The 18945-nt window shown below is 47.1% G+C and overlaps 1 protein-coding gene across 4 annotated transcripts in view; it reads right to left on the bottom strand.

The window, feature by feature from the left end:
• Nucleotides 1-12095: 12095 nt before the first annotated feature.
• Nucleotides 12096-18945, bottom strand: part of LOC144601747 (uncharacterized) — a 90232-nt gene continuing 83382 nt past the window's right edge. For all 4 annotated transcript variants that reach the window (XM_078414099.1, XM_078414098.1, XM_078414100.1 and 1 more), the window contains one exon: nucleotides 12096-18926. In XM_078414099.1, the coding sequence (XP_078270225.1) occupies nucleotides 16864-18926 (2063 nt within the window). In that variant the 3' untranslated portion in view covers nucleotides 12096-16863. The remainder of the gene's footprint in view (nucleotides 18927-18945) is intronic.

Consider the following 18945-nt stretch of genomic DNA (forward strand, 5'->3'; position numbering starts at 1 on the left):
ATATAATGAATGGAGGCGACCAGAGAGAGTGCGACAGATTTACACACAGCACAGGGTAGAGTACACAGTGGGACAAACACAGACTCGCCACAGGTAAGCAGAGAGACCTGAAACGTTATCATTTCGGTAGCAAGGGGAGAAAGGGAGTTGTGGAGGTGTGAAAACTGCAGGTGCTGGTTTAACTCGAGGGTAGACAATAAAATGCTGGAGTAACTCAGCGGGTCAGGCAGCATCTCTGGAGAGAAGGAATGGAGTGGCGTTTCAGACCCTTCAGGGTCTCGACCCGAAACGTCACCCATCCCTTCTCTCCAGACCCGCCGAGTTGCTCCAGCATTTTGTGTCCACCTTCGAGGGAATTGTAGAGGTTGGAAAACACGTGGGACGCAATCAGTCAAGGGAAATTTGGCAGGAAGAGTGCAGGTAGAAATCTAAACAAGAAAAGAGATATGAGTAAGTTCACACAATGCTGGAGTAACTCAGCAGGTCAGGCAGCATCTCAGGAGAGAAGGAATGGGTGACGTTTCGGGTCGAGACCCTTCTTCAGACTGAAGAAGGGTCTCGACCCAAAACGTCACCCATTCATTCTCTCCTGAGATGCTGCCTGGCCTGCTGAGTTACTCCAGCATTGTGTGAATAAATACCTTCTGTACCAGCATCTGCAGTTATTTTCTTACACTGAGTAAGTTCACACGTTATAGGAGCAGAATTAGGCCATTCGGCCCGTCAAGTCTACTCCACCATTCAATCATGGCTCATCCATCTTTCTTTCTCAACCCCATTCTCCTGCCTTTTCCCCATAACCCCTGACTTACTAATCAAGTGATTAGTACCTGATTAGTAAGTCTGGGGTTATGGCCCCTGACTTAACCCACTTACTAATCAAGAAGGGGTTCTTACTAATGAAGAATCTATCAATCTCTGCCTTACAAATATACATCGACTTGGGCTCCACAGCCTTCCGTGGCAATGAATTCACCGCCCTACGACCAAATAAACTTCTCCTCATCTCCTTTCTAAAGGTACGTCCTTTTATTCTGATGCTATGACCTCTGGTCCTAGACTCTCATGCTAGTGGAAACATCCTCCCCACATCCACTCTATCCAGGTCTTTAACTATTCGGTAAGTTTCAATAAGGTCCCGCGTTATCCTTCTAATCTCCAGCGAGTTCAGTGCTGTCAAATGCTCACCATATGAGCAGGCAAGGAAACATGGAGGATGTAAAGCTTACAACCCTTTGGTATATTCGAACTGAGCAGCCTACAACCCAACAGTATGAACAGTAAATTCTCCAATTTTAAGTATAACACCCCCCCCATTCCCTCTCTATTTCCTGTACCCCCCAACCCAGTACACTCCCATTGTCCCAGTATCTCAGTCACCCTGCTCCTCACTGCATTTGTACGCTCCTCCAATACTCAAGTATTTCATTTCACTTTTAACCCCCGTCTTTCCCCTCCTCTCTCCCCCTTCCTTTCTGCATCCTGCCACCCATACCCCTCTGGCTTTACATTTCACTCCTCCTCTCCTTATCTGACATCCTTCAGTCTCCTGTTCATCTTATCTTTTGTCGCCTACTCCATCCATCTGCCAGTTAAACCCCTACTCTCCTGTATCCACCTATCACTCGCCAGGCTTTGTCCTATCCTCACCATTTTTTCCTTCTATCTTCCCCCGACCTGAAATGTTGCCTATCCGTTTCCTCCACAGATGCTGAGTTTCTCAAACCTATTTTGGATATACACCGATGAGCCAAAATATTATGACCACTGACAGGTGAAGTGAATAACATTGATTATCTTGTTACAATGGCACCTGTCAAGGGGTGGGATATATTGGGCAGCAAGTGAGCATTCAGTTCTTGACAGGAGCAGGAGTAAAGACCTGAGCGACCTTGACAAGGGCCAAATTGTCATGGCCAGACGACTGGGTCAGAGCGTCTCTGAAACGGCAAGGCTTGTGGGGTGCTCCCGGTCAGCAGTGGTGAGTACCTACCGACAGCGGTCTGAGGAGGGACAAACCACAAACCGGCGACAGGGTGTTGGGTGCCCAAGGCTCATTGATGCGCGAGGGCAACGAAGGCTATCCCGTCTGGTCCGAAACGACAGAAGGTCTACTGTGGCACAAGTCACAGAACATTTTAATGGTGGTCACGGGAGGAATGTGTCACAATACACAGTGCATCGCACCCTGCTGCGTATGGGGCTGCACACGGGTGGACCAACAGCACATTAGGCAGGTGGTCATAATGTTTTGGCTCATCGGTGTAAAGCACACACAAGGGAGAGAAACAATGATTAGAGTTTAAAAAAATAAATCAGAGGAGAGAAAAATAGAGTAGGGGTTAACAGCAGTGGAAAAGAACAAAGCAGCAGGTGAATGGTGAAGAACAGAGGGGGTTACAGAGATGAGAATGGAGGTGGCAGGATACGGACCAGAATAAAGGTGAGACCTCGTAAGGTAAAAAAGGATGCTGACTGTCCACCCTATCTATGCCTCATAATTTTATATATCTCTATCAGATCTCTCCCTTCAACCTCTGGCATTCAAGAAATAAATTATCCAGGTCTTCTTTCAGCTAATATCCTTTAATCCAGACAGCATTCTGGTAAACCTCTTCTGCATCCTCTCCAAAGCCTCCGCATCCTTCCTGTAACGGGTAAACTAGAATTGCACACGATACTCCAACAGGCAAAGGAATGTAATGTGAAAATAGATCACAGCGGGGTGGCACGGCGATGGAGTTGCTGCCTTACAGTGGCAGAGACCCGGGTTTGTACCTGAATATGGTTGCTGTCGTCTGTCTGGAGTTTGTACATTCTCCCCGTGACCGCGTGGGTTTTCTCCAGGTGCTCCAGTATCCCACACTCCAAAGACGTACAGGTTTGGAAGTTAATTGTGTGCGATAATATTGCAAATTGTCCCTCGAGCGTAGGATAATCAGTCTGAAGAAGGGTCTCGACCCGAAACGTCACCCATTCCTTCTCTCCTGAGATGCTGCCTGACCTGCTGAGTTACTCCAGCATTTTGTGAATAAATACCTTCGATTTGTACCAGCATCTGCAGTTATTTTCGTACACTACATGTTAGTGTATGGAGTAATTGCTGGTTGGCACAGACCCGGCGGGCCGAAGGGCCTGTTTACGCACTGTATCTCTAAAGTCTAAAACAGAAAAATAATACCGGCCAGCTTCTGACGAGGTTGGCAAAGTCAGACCTGCAGATGCTGGGAATCTGATATAAATTCTGATGGTCATTGAGTCATTGATTATGTTTCTCTTCACAGAAGCTGCCTGACCTTCTGAGCATTTCCACCAGCATCCTCTGCTTGTATTTCTGATGAGTTTGGGTGGCAACTAATTTTCTATGTGAATTATTTTAAATAACATGGTTTACTGTGAACCTGCTACTCATTTTCCAGTTCCAGAATGAAGAATAGCCTTCAATTCCAACTGATATTTCTCATGGGGTTCTTTGGCTCCAGTTTTTCCCCTTCAGGATCGGGCTCCAGCTGTGTAAATTCCCCTTAATCAGGGGGTACTTGCTGTATTTATTTATTCAGTCCCAGTACTTAGCTGCTCCACCAGTCCTGGCTTCCTCCCCGCAGTTGTGGCTATGAACCGTGAAATATTACCCAGCAGACTCATAAAGTTGTGTACATCAACAGAAACACAGTACAGAGGGGAAGATACAGAGTACAGAATATAGTTCTCAGCAACAGGTCGCAGCTGCCGGCAACATACCTGTCCATAAATCCCTTTCATTACTAGTTGCTCATTTCCTCTTGCTTTTCGACATTCTCTCTCATCTCCTGAAACTGCAGACTCTTGACTCTCCCTCAGTCAGTCCGAGTCTGTGCCTCGTCCAATCGGATGTCCTTCAAAGACGGGCACAAAAGTGCTGGAGTAACTCGGCTGGGGACATACAGCACCTCTGGAGAAAAAGGATGGGTGACGTTTTGGGTCTCGACCCTTCTTTTCTGAATTCCCATCCCAAAATCTCTCAGTCTCTGCACCTCACTCTTCACCACCACTGAGTCCATCTACACATCATGCTGGCTCGGAAAAGCAGCCAACTGATCATTCTTTCTTCTCCCCCCCCCCCCCCTCTCCTGTTGGGCAGAAGATACAGAAGCTTGAAAGTGCGCACCACCAGACTAGGAACGGCTTCTTCCACTCTGTTATCAGGCTTCTGAATGATCCTTCCCTATACGAGGTTACTGTCCGATTCCCCTCTAGCACGTTGCAGATATTGGACTTTGTCTGGGAAACTGGTAGACTACAATGCTGAGAACTATATTCTGTACTCTGTATCTTCCCCTCTGTACAATCTATTGTACTTACAGTACGCTTGACCTGATTGTACTTATGTATAGTATTATCTGATCTGATAGGATAGCATGCAAAACAAAGCTTTCGCTGTACCTCGAGATGCGTGAGAGTAATAAACCTAAACCTAATTATTTTGGTCATAGAGTCATACGATGGCACAGCAATGTAGAAGGCCCTTTGCCCACCATGCCCACGCTGGCCATTAAGCACCTATCAGCTCAAACCCATTTCTACTCTCACACATTCTCATCAACTCCCCCCTGGATTCCACCATTCACCTATACACAGTGGCACAGTGGCGCAGGTGCAGCACAGTGGCACAGCGGTAGAGTTGCTGCCTTACAGCGCCAGAAACCCAGGTTCAATCCTGACTGTGGGTGCTGTCTGTACGGAGTTTGTACATTCTCCCCATGACTGGCGTTGTTTTTTTCCGGATGCTCCGGTTTCCTCACACACTCCAAAGATGAATTGGTTTGTAGGTTATTTGGCTTAGTAAAACTGTAAATTGTCCCTAGTGTGTGTAGGATGGTGCTAGTGTGTGGGGATCGCTGGTTGGCACAGACTCGGTGGGCTGAAGGGCCTGTTTCTGCGCTGTATCTCTAAACTAAACTAAACAAACCCACAAGCAATTTACAGTGGCCAATTAACCTAGCAACTTGCACATCATTAGGGTGTGGGAGGAAAACCAAGGCATCTGGAGAAAACCCACACGGTCACAAGGAGAACATGTGGACTCCACACAGGCAGTACCAGAGGTCAGAATCAAACCCAGGTGTCTGGAGCTGTGAGCCAGCAGTTCTATTGACTGTGCCATTAGGATTTGCTTAAAGCTTAAATCTGTGGTAAAGCAATTAGACACCTGTCCTAATATTCCTTTCTTTAACAATATTCACTTATGTCTGATTTGCACCTTGGAATGTGTTGAAACAATTTACTCCATTAAAGACTCTGCAAGTGAAAGTGGGCAGTGATAGTTGGGAGTCCAGGTGGAGCACAGGGCAGGGAATTGTGGGGGAGAAAATCCCCCATTAGTTAGAGGTCATTTGAAATTGGAAAATTCAATATTCATACCAGTGGGTTGAAGCAGAATATGAGGTGCTGTTCCTCCAGTTTGCTTTTGGCGTCAACTCTGGCTATTGAGGAGGCCCAGGACAGAAAGGTCAGTGTGGGAACGGGAGTGTAAATAGTTATCACAAATGGTCACCAGAGTCTACGTTGCGCCTCAGCGATGTACAGGAGGCCACATTGGGAAGAGCAGATGCAGTGGATGAGGTTAGAGGAGGTGCACGTGAACCTCTGTCTCACCTGGAAGGAATGCTGGGGGTTCCTGGATGGTGTCAAGAGAGGAGGTATAGGGACAGGTGTTACATCTCCTGTAGTTGCTGGGGAAGGTACGTGGGGAGTTGGTGATTAGGATGGGAAGGGATGAGTGAACCAAAGAGTTGCGGAAGGGGCGGTCTCTGGGGAAGGTGGAAAGCGGTGGAGATGGGAAGGTGTGGATAGTGGTGAGATCACGTTGGAGGTGATGGAAATGTCAGAATACGACGACGTGTTGGATGCGGAGGCAGGTGGGGTGAAGAGTGAAGACGAGGGGAATTCTAACCTTGTTCCATCTGGGGGAGGGGGAGCAAGAGCAGAACTACGGGACGCAGAGGAGAAGCAGATGAGGGATTCATCTATGACAGGAGAGAAGCAGTAGGTGGGAGAGAAGCAGCGAGAGCGAGTATTGGCTGAAAGAATGTGAGTCAGAGGGAACGGAGATTTAAAAAGAGCGCCAAAGGCACAGGTTCAAGTAACACAAATTAGCCCTAAAGTAGTTGAATAGGTAGCAGATAAAAATATGCGCAGCTGTAGCTGCCTTCTTGGGCGGTAAAGTGTGAGTCTTTGGCTCAAGAGTCTTCAGCGAGGAGGCTGAAGCAAGGATTCGGGATTTTAACTTTACCAATATAGACTGGGAAAATCATAATGTGAAGGGTTTAGATGGGGTGCAATTCCTCAAAAGTGTTCAGGAGAGTTTTCTTAAGCAGAATGTGGAGGCCCCCACATGTGAGAGGGCAACGCTGGATCTAGTATTGGGAAATTGGGAAGGGCAAGTTAATGAAGTGTGCGTGGAGGAACCTTTTGGGACCAGTGACCACAGTTCGATTAGGTTTAAGATAGTTGTGGATAGGGACGGAGAGGGTCCACGTGTTAAAATGCTCAACTGGGTCAAGGATGAGAGAAGGGTAAGAGAGAAGGTCTCGCTCGAGTTCAGGTTATTTGAGGGGAAAGGAACATTGGCCAAGTGGGATGATTTTAAAAGTGTACTGAGGAAAGCTCAGGATGTGTACGTCCCTGTTGGAGTGAAGGGCAAAGCAGCAAAGGTAAGGAAGCTTGGCTGACGAGGGAAATTGAGACGTTAGTCAAAAACAAGAAGGATGTATGAGGCAGGTATAGGCAGCTGGGATCAAGTGCATCCCTGGAGGAGTTTAGGGAACTAAGGAGTATACTAAAAAAGGAAATCAGAAGGCAAAAGGGGCCAGGAGATAGTTCTGGCGGGTAGCATTAAGGACAATCCCAAAAGATTTTATAAATACATAAGGGGGAAAAGGGTAACTAGAGAGTGGGACCTCTCAGGAATCGAAGCGGTCACCTCTGTGTGGAGCCACAGGAGATGGGCAAGGTCCTAAATGAGTATTTCTCCTCCGTATTTACCGAGGAGAAAGACAGTAGGACAGAGGAAATTGGAGTAGTCACTGGAAGTGTCTTGAGAGCAGTCAGGGTTACCGACGAAGAAGTACTGAAGGTGCTGTCGTGTTTGAAGGTAGACAAATCTCCAGGGCCTGATGATATATATCCCAGGACATTGCGGGAAACTGGCGAGGAAATTGCGGGAGCCCTGGTTGAAATTTACGAGTCGTTCTTAAATACAGGAGAGGTGCCGGAAGACTGCAGGGTGACAAATGTTGTGCCTCTTTTAAAGAAGGGCTGCAGGGAAAATGCTGGGAACTATAGGCCAGTGAGCTTAACATCTAGTATAAGAAAATAACTGCAGATGCTGGTACAAATCGATTTATTCACAAAATGCTGGAGTAACTCAACTGATCTCCCGGTGGCCCAGCACTTTAACTCCCCCTCCCATTCCCAGTCTGACCTCTCTGTCATGGGCCTCCTCCAGTGCCATGGTGAGGCCCGCCGGAAGTTGGAGGAGCAGCACCTCATATTTCGCCTGGGCAGTTTGCGGCCCGGTGGTATGAACGTCGACTTCTCCAACTTCAGATAGCTCCTCTGTCCCTCCCTTCCCCTCCTCCTTCCCAGATCTCCCTCTATCTTCCTGTCTCCACCTATATCCTTCCTTTGTCCCACCCCCGACATCAGTCTGAAGAAGGGTCTCGACCCGAAACGTCACCCATTCCTTCTCTCCCGAGATGCTGCCTGACCTGCTGAGTTACTCCAGCATTTTGTGAATAAAGCTTAACATCTATAGTTGGTAAGTTACTGGAGAGTATTCTGAGGGACAGGTTATACAGGCATTTGGATGGGCAAGGGCTGATTAGGGATAGTCAGCATGGTTTTGTACGTGGGAGGTCGTGTCTCACAAATATGATTGATTTTTTTTGAAGACGTGACCAAAAAGGTTGATGAGGGCAGAGCTGTAAATGTTGTGTACATGGACTTCAGTAAGGCATTCGACAAGGTGCCGCATGGTAGGCTGCTCTGGAAGGTTAGATCACATGGGATCCAAGGGGAGATAGCTGAATGGATAGCAAATTGGATCCATAGAAGGATGCAGAGGGTGATGGTGGAAGGTTGCTTCTCAGACTGGAGGCCTGTGACTAGTGGGGTGCCTCAGGGTTCGGTGCTGGGCCCGTTACCGTTTGTCATCTACATCAATGATTTGGATGAGAACATACAGGGCAAGATTAGCAAGCTTGCTGATGATACAAAAGGTAGTCACTTTGCAGAGAGTGAAGATGGCTGTGAACGATTGCAGCAGGATCTGGATCGATTAGCCAGGTGGGCAGAGGAATGGTTATTGGAATTTAATACAGAATACAATAATAATACATTTTATTTGTCATATGTAGGTTGGCACAGGGTCAACGGTACAATGAAATGTATTTGACAAGACAACGGGTCACCTCAGCAGTAATATTCCAAGGATAAATAAGATTAAAAATGACATTAGTAAGGTAAAAGACAATATTAAAAATAGGTAAAAAGACAATATTAAAAATAATCAACATATATGATTTGAAATGTGTTTATGAGTTCAGAAGCCTGATGGCCTGATGGTAGAAACTGTTCTTAAGTCTGGTGGTACGCGCAGCCATACTTCTGTATCGTCTGCCTGACGGTAACAAAGAGAACAGCCAACGTGCTGGGTGGCTGTGGTCCTTGATGATGCTGCGTGCCTTCCGCAGGCACCGCCAGTAGAAAATGTCCTGAATGGCCGGGAGACAGTTGCCAGTGATGTGCTGTGCCGTCTTCACCACTCTCTGTAGTGATTTGTGGCTGTGGGCAGAATAGTTCCTGTACCAGACTGTAATGCAGCCCGTCAGTAGGCTCTTGATGGTGCATCTGTAGAAGTTTGTGAGGCTGCTGGCGTTCATGCCAAACTTCCTCAGTCTTTTCAGGAAAAAGAGCCGCTTGGGGGCCTTCTTTGTTGTTGTGTCCGTGTACAGTGTGAGGTGTTGCATTTTGGGACGTCGAACAAGGGCAGGAACTACACAGTAAATGGTAGGCCTCTGGGTAGTGTTGTAGAGCAGAGGGATCTAGGAGTACAGGTGCATGGTTCCTTGAAGGTCGAGTCGAAGGTAGATAAGGTGGTGAAAAAGGCTTTTGGCACTTTGGCCTTCATCAGTCAGAGTATCGAGTATAGAAGTTGGGAGGTCATGTTGCAGTTGTATAAGACGTTGGTGAGACCGCATTTAGAATATTGTGTTCAGTTCTGGGCACCATGTTATAGGAAAGATATTGTCAAGCTTGAAAGGGTTTAGAAAAGATTTACGAGGATGTTGCCAGGACTAGAGGACGTGAGCTATAGGGAGAGGTTAAGTAGGCTGGGTCTCTAGTCCACGGAGTGCAGGAGGATGAGAGGAGATCTTAAAGAGGTGTACATAATCTTGCGAGGAAATAGATCGGGAAGATGCACAGAGTCTTTTGCCCAGACTAGGGGAATCGAGGATCATAGGTTCAAGGTGAAGGGGAAAAGATTTAATAGGAATCCGAGGGGTAACTTTCCAGGGGAGCTGGTGAGCTTAAAAGGAATGGGGAACATACAAGCATTGACGACCCAGGGTCTGGTTGCAAGTGTACCCACCTCCTTGACCCTGGCTTCACACCCAGCCACACGGTCGGACTCTAGTGCCTGTCACCACCACTGACACCCCTCCCCCCCCTCCCCTCCCCTCCCTCCCACCAGGTCGCTAGATCCAGTCACATTCCCGTTTACTCCCCCGACTCGCATTTTGAGCGAAAGAGTGAACAGGTGCAGTACCATCAGGGCCACAGATAATCAGAGTTTTACTCCATCTGCAAAAACTGCTCAAACCCAGTCTCAGTGCTCACCTTAATCCCACAGTGTGAACAATGAGCAGCATCCATCCTCTCTCAGCAGATCTGATCATCAGTCATCCCAATCTGAAGAGGGTCCCGACCCGAAACGTCACCTATCCATATTCTCCACAGATGATGCCTGACCTGCTCGTATAAAGGGCCTGTCCCAGTTACACGATTTTTAAGGCGACTGCTGGCGACTGTCAAAGTCGTAGCAGATCGCCAAAATTTTCTTTTCAGACTGAAGAAGGGTCTCGACCCGAAACGTCACCCATTCCTTCTCTCCCGAGATGCTGCCTGACCCGCTGAGTTACTCCAGCATTTTGTTTCTACCTGCTGAGCTATGCCAACACTTTGCGTCCTTTTGTGTAAACCAGCACCTGCAGTTCCTAGTTTCTATATTTTGACTGCCCCCCCCCCCCCTGTGAAATCTCCTCAAACGATGCCTATTTTGAAGAACTTCTCTCTGTGTGAGATCCTCTCTCACTGCTCCACCTCTATGATTCCTGCTGCTCACCTGCTCTATGACCACATTCTGACCCGGACCCACTATCACAGCCACGTGTGCTTCCTCAACACTTGCCAGCTCCACTTCCAGGCCTCCCAGTTTGGACCCAACCATGATTTAAGCCTGGTACCCACACCTCATCAACCACTTCTCACAACATTTCTCCTTCTATACCCTGAGTTCTACACTCTCTGCTATGGTCCAACATCAGAGGGCCTCACTCTGACTCTCCCAGTGCTCCTGTATGAAGAAGGGTCCCAAACCAAGCCATCACCTACAGGCCCTCGTTCTGACTTCCCACTGCTCCAGTCTGAAGAAGGGTCCCAATCTAAACCGTCACCTACCCGTGTTCTCCAGAGCTACTCCAGCACTCTGGCCTAGTGAATCACAGAGGTACTGCATCTTTAATTTATCTGCAGTATTTTACGCATAGGTTAACGTTTACTGAGTCATTTTGGCTAAAAGACTGAAAAGGGAACAATTCAAATAAAATCAAGGTAATAAACAAATCAATACCCACCCCCCTCCTTGCAAAACTTAATTGATCGACATTGAGTCAGTTTATCCAAGGAATGTTGCAGAAGAATAACCTTGGCATGTAGGCTTTTGACCTTCATCTGTCAGGGTTTTGAGTGCAGAAGTTGGGATGTTATGTTACTGCTGCACAAAGTGCTGGTGAGGCCACCGTTGGAGCATTGTGTTCAGATTTGGTCACGCTGTTATGGGAAGCTGCTGTTACGATGGAAAGCGTGCAGAGAAGATTTACGAGACTGTTGCCAGGACTTGAGGGCCTGGGCTAGAGGGAGAGGTTGGGCAGGCTAGGTCTGTATTCATCGGAGGATGAGAGGCAATCTTATAGAGGTGTACATGATCATGAGGGGAATAGGCAGGGAGTCGTTTACCCAGAGTAGGGGAATCAAGTACCAGAGAACATAGGTTTAAGGTGAGGTAGGAATCTGAGAGGCAGCTGTTCCACACAGAGGGTGGTGGGTAGATGGAATGAGCTGCAAGAGCAGGTAATTGAAGGAGAAACTGTAACACCATTTAAAAGGTGGTTAGACAGGTACATGGATAGGCGGCACAGTGGTGCAGAGGTAGAGTTGTTGCCTTGTAGCGCCAGAGATATGGGTTTGATCCTGACTGCAGGTGCTGTCTGTACGGAGTTTGTATGTTCTCCCTGTGTCTCAGTGGGTTTTCTCTGGGTGCTCTGGTTTCCTCCCACATTCCAAAGATGTACAGGTTTTTTAGGCTTCGGTAAGAATTGTAAATGGTCCCCAGTGTGTAGAATAGTGCTAGTGTACGGGGATCGCTGGTCGGCGCGGACTCGTTGGGCTGAAGGGCTTGTTGCCACGCTATATCTCTAAACTAAACTAAAGGCTTAGGGGGATATGTGCCAAACATGGGCAGGTGAAACGACTGTAGATGGGACACCTTGTTCAGCATGGGCAAGCTCAGCCATAGGACCTGTTTCCATGCTGTATGACTAAAGGATTACTGGCTAGGAAACCAAAGGGCATTTTAGCAGAAATTCCTGCCCTGATAGAGAAACATCGTTCTAGTTCTATTGCAGTCCACTGTAAATCACCTTGAAGATGCAGGCAAATTGGATGTGTGTGAACACACACCTCACCCATATCGATCCCACACAGTCCCATGAATTATATTCTGCATTTATATTATATGGGAAGAAGATAAGGAGAAAGAAGTTGCATAACCAGCAAAAACATTCCGTTTATTTTGTGAACAAAACGTAAAAAAGTATACTTTTACTGTCTTGTAAATTTGCTATAAAACAACAAAGGCAATATAGAATCATTACAGGTGATTTTGACAATGACCACTGTGCTTGATCTGTACAAAGGGTTTCGCACAGAACGCCACGCACAGTATAATTCGACACTGTGGACAATTCCAAGTGAATAGTCCCCCTTTAATGGAGCTCCGGGACCAGCACTCTAACGCAGTATACAGGGCTGGAAATTGTCACTTTAATGTCAGTATGGCCGACTCATCGTCTCGAATGGCAGTCTTGCGGAGTGTGGCTCTCAGCCTCGTATTGGGGTCTCCTTGCAATGAATAACAGATTGGCCGCCATCTGTGGTACTTGCCTTAATCCCAAAATGGATGCTGCAATCAACACCCAACTCTGTGAGCACTAAGCTTAAAGAAAATGAAACACAGTGATACTGCATCTTTAGTTCATCTGCAGTATTTTATGCAATCAAAAGCCTTAAACTGGTCTGGAAGAGATTAAGGCCTGCTTGGTCACTATGGCCAAAAGGCTGATCTGGGAACTATTCAAATAAAATTGAGGCTTTATCTTTCAAGGAGCAAATTATCCTTTTGGAATAGAAATTGGAAGGCAGGCAGGCTCCTTAATGTAATTAAAAAAAAGGAGTTATGCTATGTTATTGATTAGTGTTTGACATTTCTCATCCATTATCTCGATAAAGGTCCTCCACAGACCAACAAATACTTGCTGAATTAACCGTCTAAATACTGCAGTGTTTTACCCAGAGAAACTGTTCAGTCTTAATAAACTCAGCATAAAATGAGAATATACGAGAAGGAATATTCACAAACAATTATACTCAACAGTAATAGCTAACTCCGAGGGGATAGGCTTATTAGATGCATTTTTAAATCTTAAACATTTGAATATCACAAAATCGTATTCAAGTTGCAAGAGTATGAATAAAAATGAGCTGCAGTTCAAAAAGAGAAACTGCAGGGAGCTGCTTCTTCCCGCCTCTTCTACGCCAAACCATTCCCAAATATGAAGGCCTCACACATGCATATCCACCCTTCACTTTAATGTGCATGCCACCCACATTATTGTCACCCTGCAGACAAACATTCTCACCTCTCCATCAACATCCATCTCCCTGTCAATTCAAAAAGTGAAACACTTGTGAATCCAAAAATAAAGCAGAGAATGTCTGAAATATTCAGCAAGGCAGGCAGCATCTACGGAAGGAGAAGCAGATTTGGCATTTTCAGGGTCAGCACCTTTTATCGTATTTCTCTTCAGCCGTGGGGGAGGTTGTTCAGCTCCTCAAACCAGGGCATTCCCACCAGTCTCATCCTCTCACTTGTTTCCTTGTGATCTATTCCCTCTCACGTCCCCATCAATCCCCTCTCTTTGATTTTCCTGCCACCCATCTGTACTGCACGGGGGGTAATTAACAGCGGCCGATTAACTCACCAGCGTGTCGTCTAGAGGTTGGAAGGGACTGGAGTAACCAGGGAGATCCAGGCCAGTCACGGGGAGAACGTGCAAACTCCACACAGGCAGCACCCCCCAGAGGTCAGGATTGACCCTGGGTCATGAGTGCTGTGCCACCCTCTTTCCATCGGGGAAAACAGACATTAATTTTGTTTCTCCCTTCACAAATGCTGTCTGACCTGTTGATTGCTCGGGCATTGTCTGTTTAACCCGCAACCATGCACTCTTAGTTCCGCATACAGCTACACATATTCATGCACTTTTTTCCATGCATACACTTTATACCACCTCCCCTGAATAACACGCTCCGTAACAATAGCATCCCTCTGGCAAGCACCGCAGACAGACAAATGGAACAGGTTTCTGTCGCCGACATCACGTTTCACCACCAACTACAGTTGCCGATGCTGGCAATGAATAACAAGGCATTAACACTGCGGGTTTTGAAGTTCAGAGTCTCGCAAACAACTCCCTCCATGGTGATGTTGAGCTTTAGTTAAAGTAAGTGCAAGCTTATGTTCCCTGCAAACAGTGCATTTTCAGGGGTCTCTGTTCAGGCAGCTTTCAGAAAAGGAGTTGCTCTCCAATAAACCATCCATCACGTTGTTCTGATGATTGTAAAAGATGGAGCCATCCGATCATATTAAATATAATACTGTACTTCAAAGGTAAGCAAAATGTACACAGCTGTTTTTGTTTTTTAAACTCGGCCGCCGTTACAAACGATGAATATTGCTTTTTTGAAAATACTGCAACTAAGGTTTTCCCAGTGACTGGGACTTTTGCAAACGTTGTCTTTGTTTAAAACTGTTTAAAGTGTATTCGAAAACAAGTCATGGTGGCCAATAAGGCTTTATAACGCTGTCTTCTCTTAAGTCCTTCGTCCACATTTAGTTTCAAGGGAAGGCTGGAGAAAAGTCTGCAATCTTCTTTGAAGAAATCTGAGAAGATATCTGTCAGCTCCTCCAGGTATCAGTTCCTGGAGATATCTTCCTCTCTCCTCACCTCTCCCTCCATAGTTGGCATTAGGCAGCAGGAACATAGGTTTGAAGTGATTGTCTCTATCCATTCCTCCAATGGATTCTGTAACAATGCAATTGGATCCTATTTATAGTTTGTTAAATCTGACTTGCATTGGTGACGTTGTGTGCACTGATATCCAAATGGTGCAGCAATGTTCAAAGATGGTTGTCTCTTCAACCTGATTGTCGGTATTCTGTAGGGGAACTGTGGAGAGTAACAGTGATGTTTGCTGTGCTTGGAGCTAATTGATACCAATCGCGGGGAGGTAGGCAGCTGGAACAGGGTGCAGCAGGACACCTCATTCATCCTGAACAAAGCAGAGGATGCTCAGAACAGTCCTTCCGAGAACTCTTGTTCCATATTCCAGTCACGCGGCCATGTTGAATTTTGTGGTGTAAAAACAAGGAACTGTAGGTGCTGGTTGACAAAATGTTGAATTTTTCTTGTCCGATGCTTTTCACCTCATGTTGAAACTAAATGAAGCACAAAGTAGAACGGTCGAGTGAATAGAACCTATTACAATGCTGTAATTTGACCAACGTCTACCGACCTACTGAATACAACCCTACTGAAGAAGGGTCTCGATCCGAAACATCACCCATTCCTTCTCGCCAAAGATGCTGCCTGTCTTGCTGAGTTACTCCAGCATTCTGTGTCTAAACCAGCATCGGTTTAAACCAGCATCTGCAGTTCCTTCCCACACTATTACAATGCACCCTTGATTAGTTTGGGTGTCAGGGGTTATGGGGAGGAGGCAGGAGAATGGGGTTGAGAGAGAGAGATAGATCAGCCATGATTGAATGGCAGAGTAGATTTGATGGGCCAAATGGCCTAATTCTGCTCCTATGACTTATGAACTCCGTGTTGGTCCAAATTACTTGATCTAATATGGGCAAGCTCGCTTTGGGCTTAAAACTGTTGGATACATGTCAGCAATTGGATTTTGATATTCTTTCCTTTTTCTGGTTAGCTCTCATCCTGCTCTCTCAACCCACACATCGGTCATCTTCACTGCACATTAAACCCTGGCCCAGTAGATTCTCACATCCAGCCACTTCATAAAGCTGGGTGTGTGTAAGCCAGGGGAAACTTGCCAAATCATTGTCATTTCAGAGTGATAAATGCTTTGCCATCAACCGTTCCTTTTAATAAAGGCAAGGATTTGAGAGATTGAAGGTTAAAGTCAATGACGGATGGGAAATGAAAAGAATTCACTGCATGCGTGAAACACAAATGACTGACATTTCTAACTTAGTTTCATCTGTGAAAACAGACCAAGGGGATTCATTTTGGATTTTCTTCGAACACGTTAACTACTGCTGAATACAATGCAAGCTGAGTAAACACCGAGTTGCAAACTGGATGACAGCTGGTGATCCCGTCAAAGAATACGTCTAATCAGCTCAGAAGCAATGATTTGTAGCCGTTTCCATTCCGTTGTGAGATCCACCAGATGAGGACACAATAGATTGTGATTCCTACCTCTCTCACTCTTCCTCTCACCTGCTTTCCCTCTCTCAAGCCTCTGGCACAATCTGGGCACCATGGGCTGAAAGGCCTTCTTCGAAGCAGGATTCTGCTTCAGCACACATTAACTCCTTACAGAAATGTTCCATGGAAAGGCCTGATGGCAAGGTCCATACGCTGGAGATTTACAAGGTAGGCGACCGACTGTGAATAGCTTGTGGTCTCAAGATGCGGTCCTGGAAAAAGCTTGCTGTGTCCAGAGGAACTCAGGCATTTTGATCTCTTGAGGGCAGGTCGATAAAGTGCTAAATCTTTAGAGACATTATCAAAGGAGAGTGGTATTAGATTGTGGGTTTTTTTCCAACTCAGAGAATAATGGTACCTATTTAGTATCAACAAAAATCACCCTGAAAGTATTTATGCCTAATCTATTTTCCCCATGATATTAATGTCAGCATTATTCCCAGGCCTGCTTATTGGACTGCAGAAATCACATGGATGAACTACAGTTGAGACAAGCTGAGTTTTGAAAGCTAGTGCATTAATGAATCAGGGAAAAGGACTTTGTACCGTGACATACGTCATTGGTTTCACAACCGCGTGTTGGTCAAATTTCATGGAATAAGGATGAAGTCTCGACTGATCTCCTCGACCCATTTTTCAGTCAGTGACAGTAATCATGGGCCTTTTTATGACTGATAATGCCAGTTACCTTCTCTTCAAGCAGGTCTGCTACTTTCCTCCTGTGTAATTGAGGAAAACTGGACCTGTGTTAGAGTTCAATAGTATCACTGGAAAGGCTGACGTCGTCAATCACTCTGATCTCTATGAAGCTCTTCTGTGCTTCGAGATCAAGGTCTTCGCTCTTCAAGGTCACGTCAGGGTTGTCCAAGCTCTTGTCTTGCGAGAGAAGGCTCTCGCTGGCGGGATCGGCAGAGGGCACGCTCTCCTCCGACGAGTGCTCTCGAGTCCACGTGTACCAGTGGATCCCGAAGGATGTCCTGGAGAGACTGTCTAAGGAGCTTCCCGAGGCGGATCGGTGGAGCCTGCTGGGTGCCTGGGTGCTGTCGAGTTCCTGGATGGACTGCTTCGATGTATCCATTTGGTTGTTGTTTAGCGAGCTGCTCTTGGCCATGTTGTACAGGCAGTCGGGATCACTATTCCGGCGTCTGAAATCTTGCAGAGCCGGTGCAGCGTGAGCCTGATCCGAAGCTTTGGGCACTCTCAACGAAGAGCGAGAGTCTTCTATGGCTAGGCGGCTGGCATGTCGGAGACTCGCATTGTTAAACAGGCTGTCTCGGACAATGTGCTCCCTGAAGAGCGCTTCATCAATGCTTCGGCTGAGGTTGATTGGGGAAGGCGGGCGCAGGTCCAGCTCAGTCAGGGACACAGCCGACTCCTTCTCGATGCAGATGCTCGTAAATGAGCGGCCTATCAACAGGTTGTGGGATTTGGGCCCCAGGACCGGTATTTTGGGCCTGTGATCCAGCGAGACAATGGAGCCGTTGTTGCCGAGGTAACTCTTGGCAGGGTTGGCGCCGTTGGTTCCGTTCATAGCTTTGAGGGGCACCGACTCAGAGTGGTTACGGAGAAGGTTCTTGCAGATGTCGTTGCTGGTCACCCTGTCCTGCGTCCCGTAAGACCAGTCAAAGCAGTTGTTAGGGTAATCACGCACCTCGCTTTTCCTGTAGTGGTGGAAATATTGGACAATCTTCCTCCAGCAGGTGTGGCCAGGTCGGGCATGTTGTTGGCAGAACGTGTAGGAGGCCACAAAACTCATGGCAAAGGACATTGCAATCTCAAAGCTTCGATACCAAAACTGAAGGAACCACCATGTCCAATAGAACTGCCCTTTCTTTCCCAATAGTCCATAATTCCAGAGAGTTGCGTAGAGTTGCAGAGCACAACACAGGAAGCCAAGCACAGCGCTGATTGCCATCACCCTCGTGGAGATTAGGAGTTGTCTTAATGCTCGCCCTTGAATCTGCTGATTGACCGGTTCCTCGTTGCCGATGGCTGATTTCTGCATCGGCTGCAGGGAGGCTTCAGGGCGGCTCTTGAGCTTGCGATAGCTGAGGAAGTAGGCGGCGAAGAGGAACGAAGCCCAGGAAACGGAGAAGACGTGGAGGACCACGTTCACAGCGGGGTTGACCAAGAGGCAAAGGAGATCGCCGCTCATCAGCACGACAAAATGGGCAGACGCAATCGCGGTCAGGGCGGTCGGACTCTGGAGCTTCGGCGAGAGCATTTGAAGGCTCCCCATCTTCAGCAAGAGCAGCGTGAGGATGCCAAAGGTAGTGACGAGGAGGGGAAATGTGATGTTGTACAACACCAAACCACTCACCAGGGGCAGTATGGCTTTGCTGCCGTACGGGTCGAGAAACAAGTACAGTGCTCTCAGGAAGGCCAATACAAATAGTACGGCATGAGCCGCCATGAGATAGCCGAGGTCTGGAATGTACAAGATGGGAGAGCCGATTAAATTAATAAGTGATATCACCATGAGGACCACGAAGAGTACTCCTGCCCCATAAATGTGCAATTCCCAAGCAAATCCCAAAGTCCGTTTCATGTCTTTCCAGTGGATGAAGGTTTTATTGATGGCACAGTCTCTATCCTGTGTGGGGCAGAGTTCGAAATGGGAGCTGATTTTATTTGAACGACTGCCAGCAGTTGTCCTGGAGTCGGCAGTGTGATTTGGCTTCTGGGCATGGATTGGCGTTATCTGTCGGCGTCCCGGCCCATTGCGAGGGCCCTGGTCTTTGAGAGAGGTCGTGTTGACACCAGCCGTGTTGTTGGATGCTCCTTTCATGGTCGGTGTCTGGGTGGCAGTCCCTGAAAAAGAGAACATCAC

Source organism: Rhinoraja longicauda, chromosome 17, assembly GCF_053455715.1.
Source record: "Rhinoraja longicauda isolate Sanriku21f chromosome 17, sRhiLon1.1, whole genome shotgun sequence".
NCBI lineage: Eukaryota > Metazoa > Chordata > Chondrichthyes > Rajiformes > Arhynchobatidae > Rhinoraja > Rhinoraja longicauda.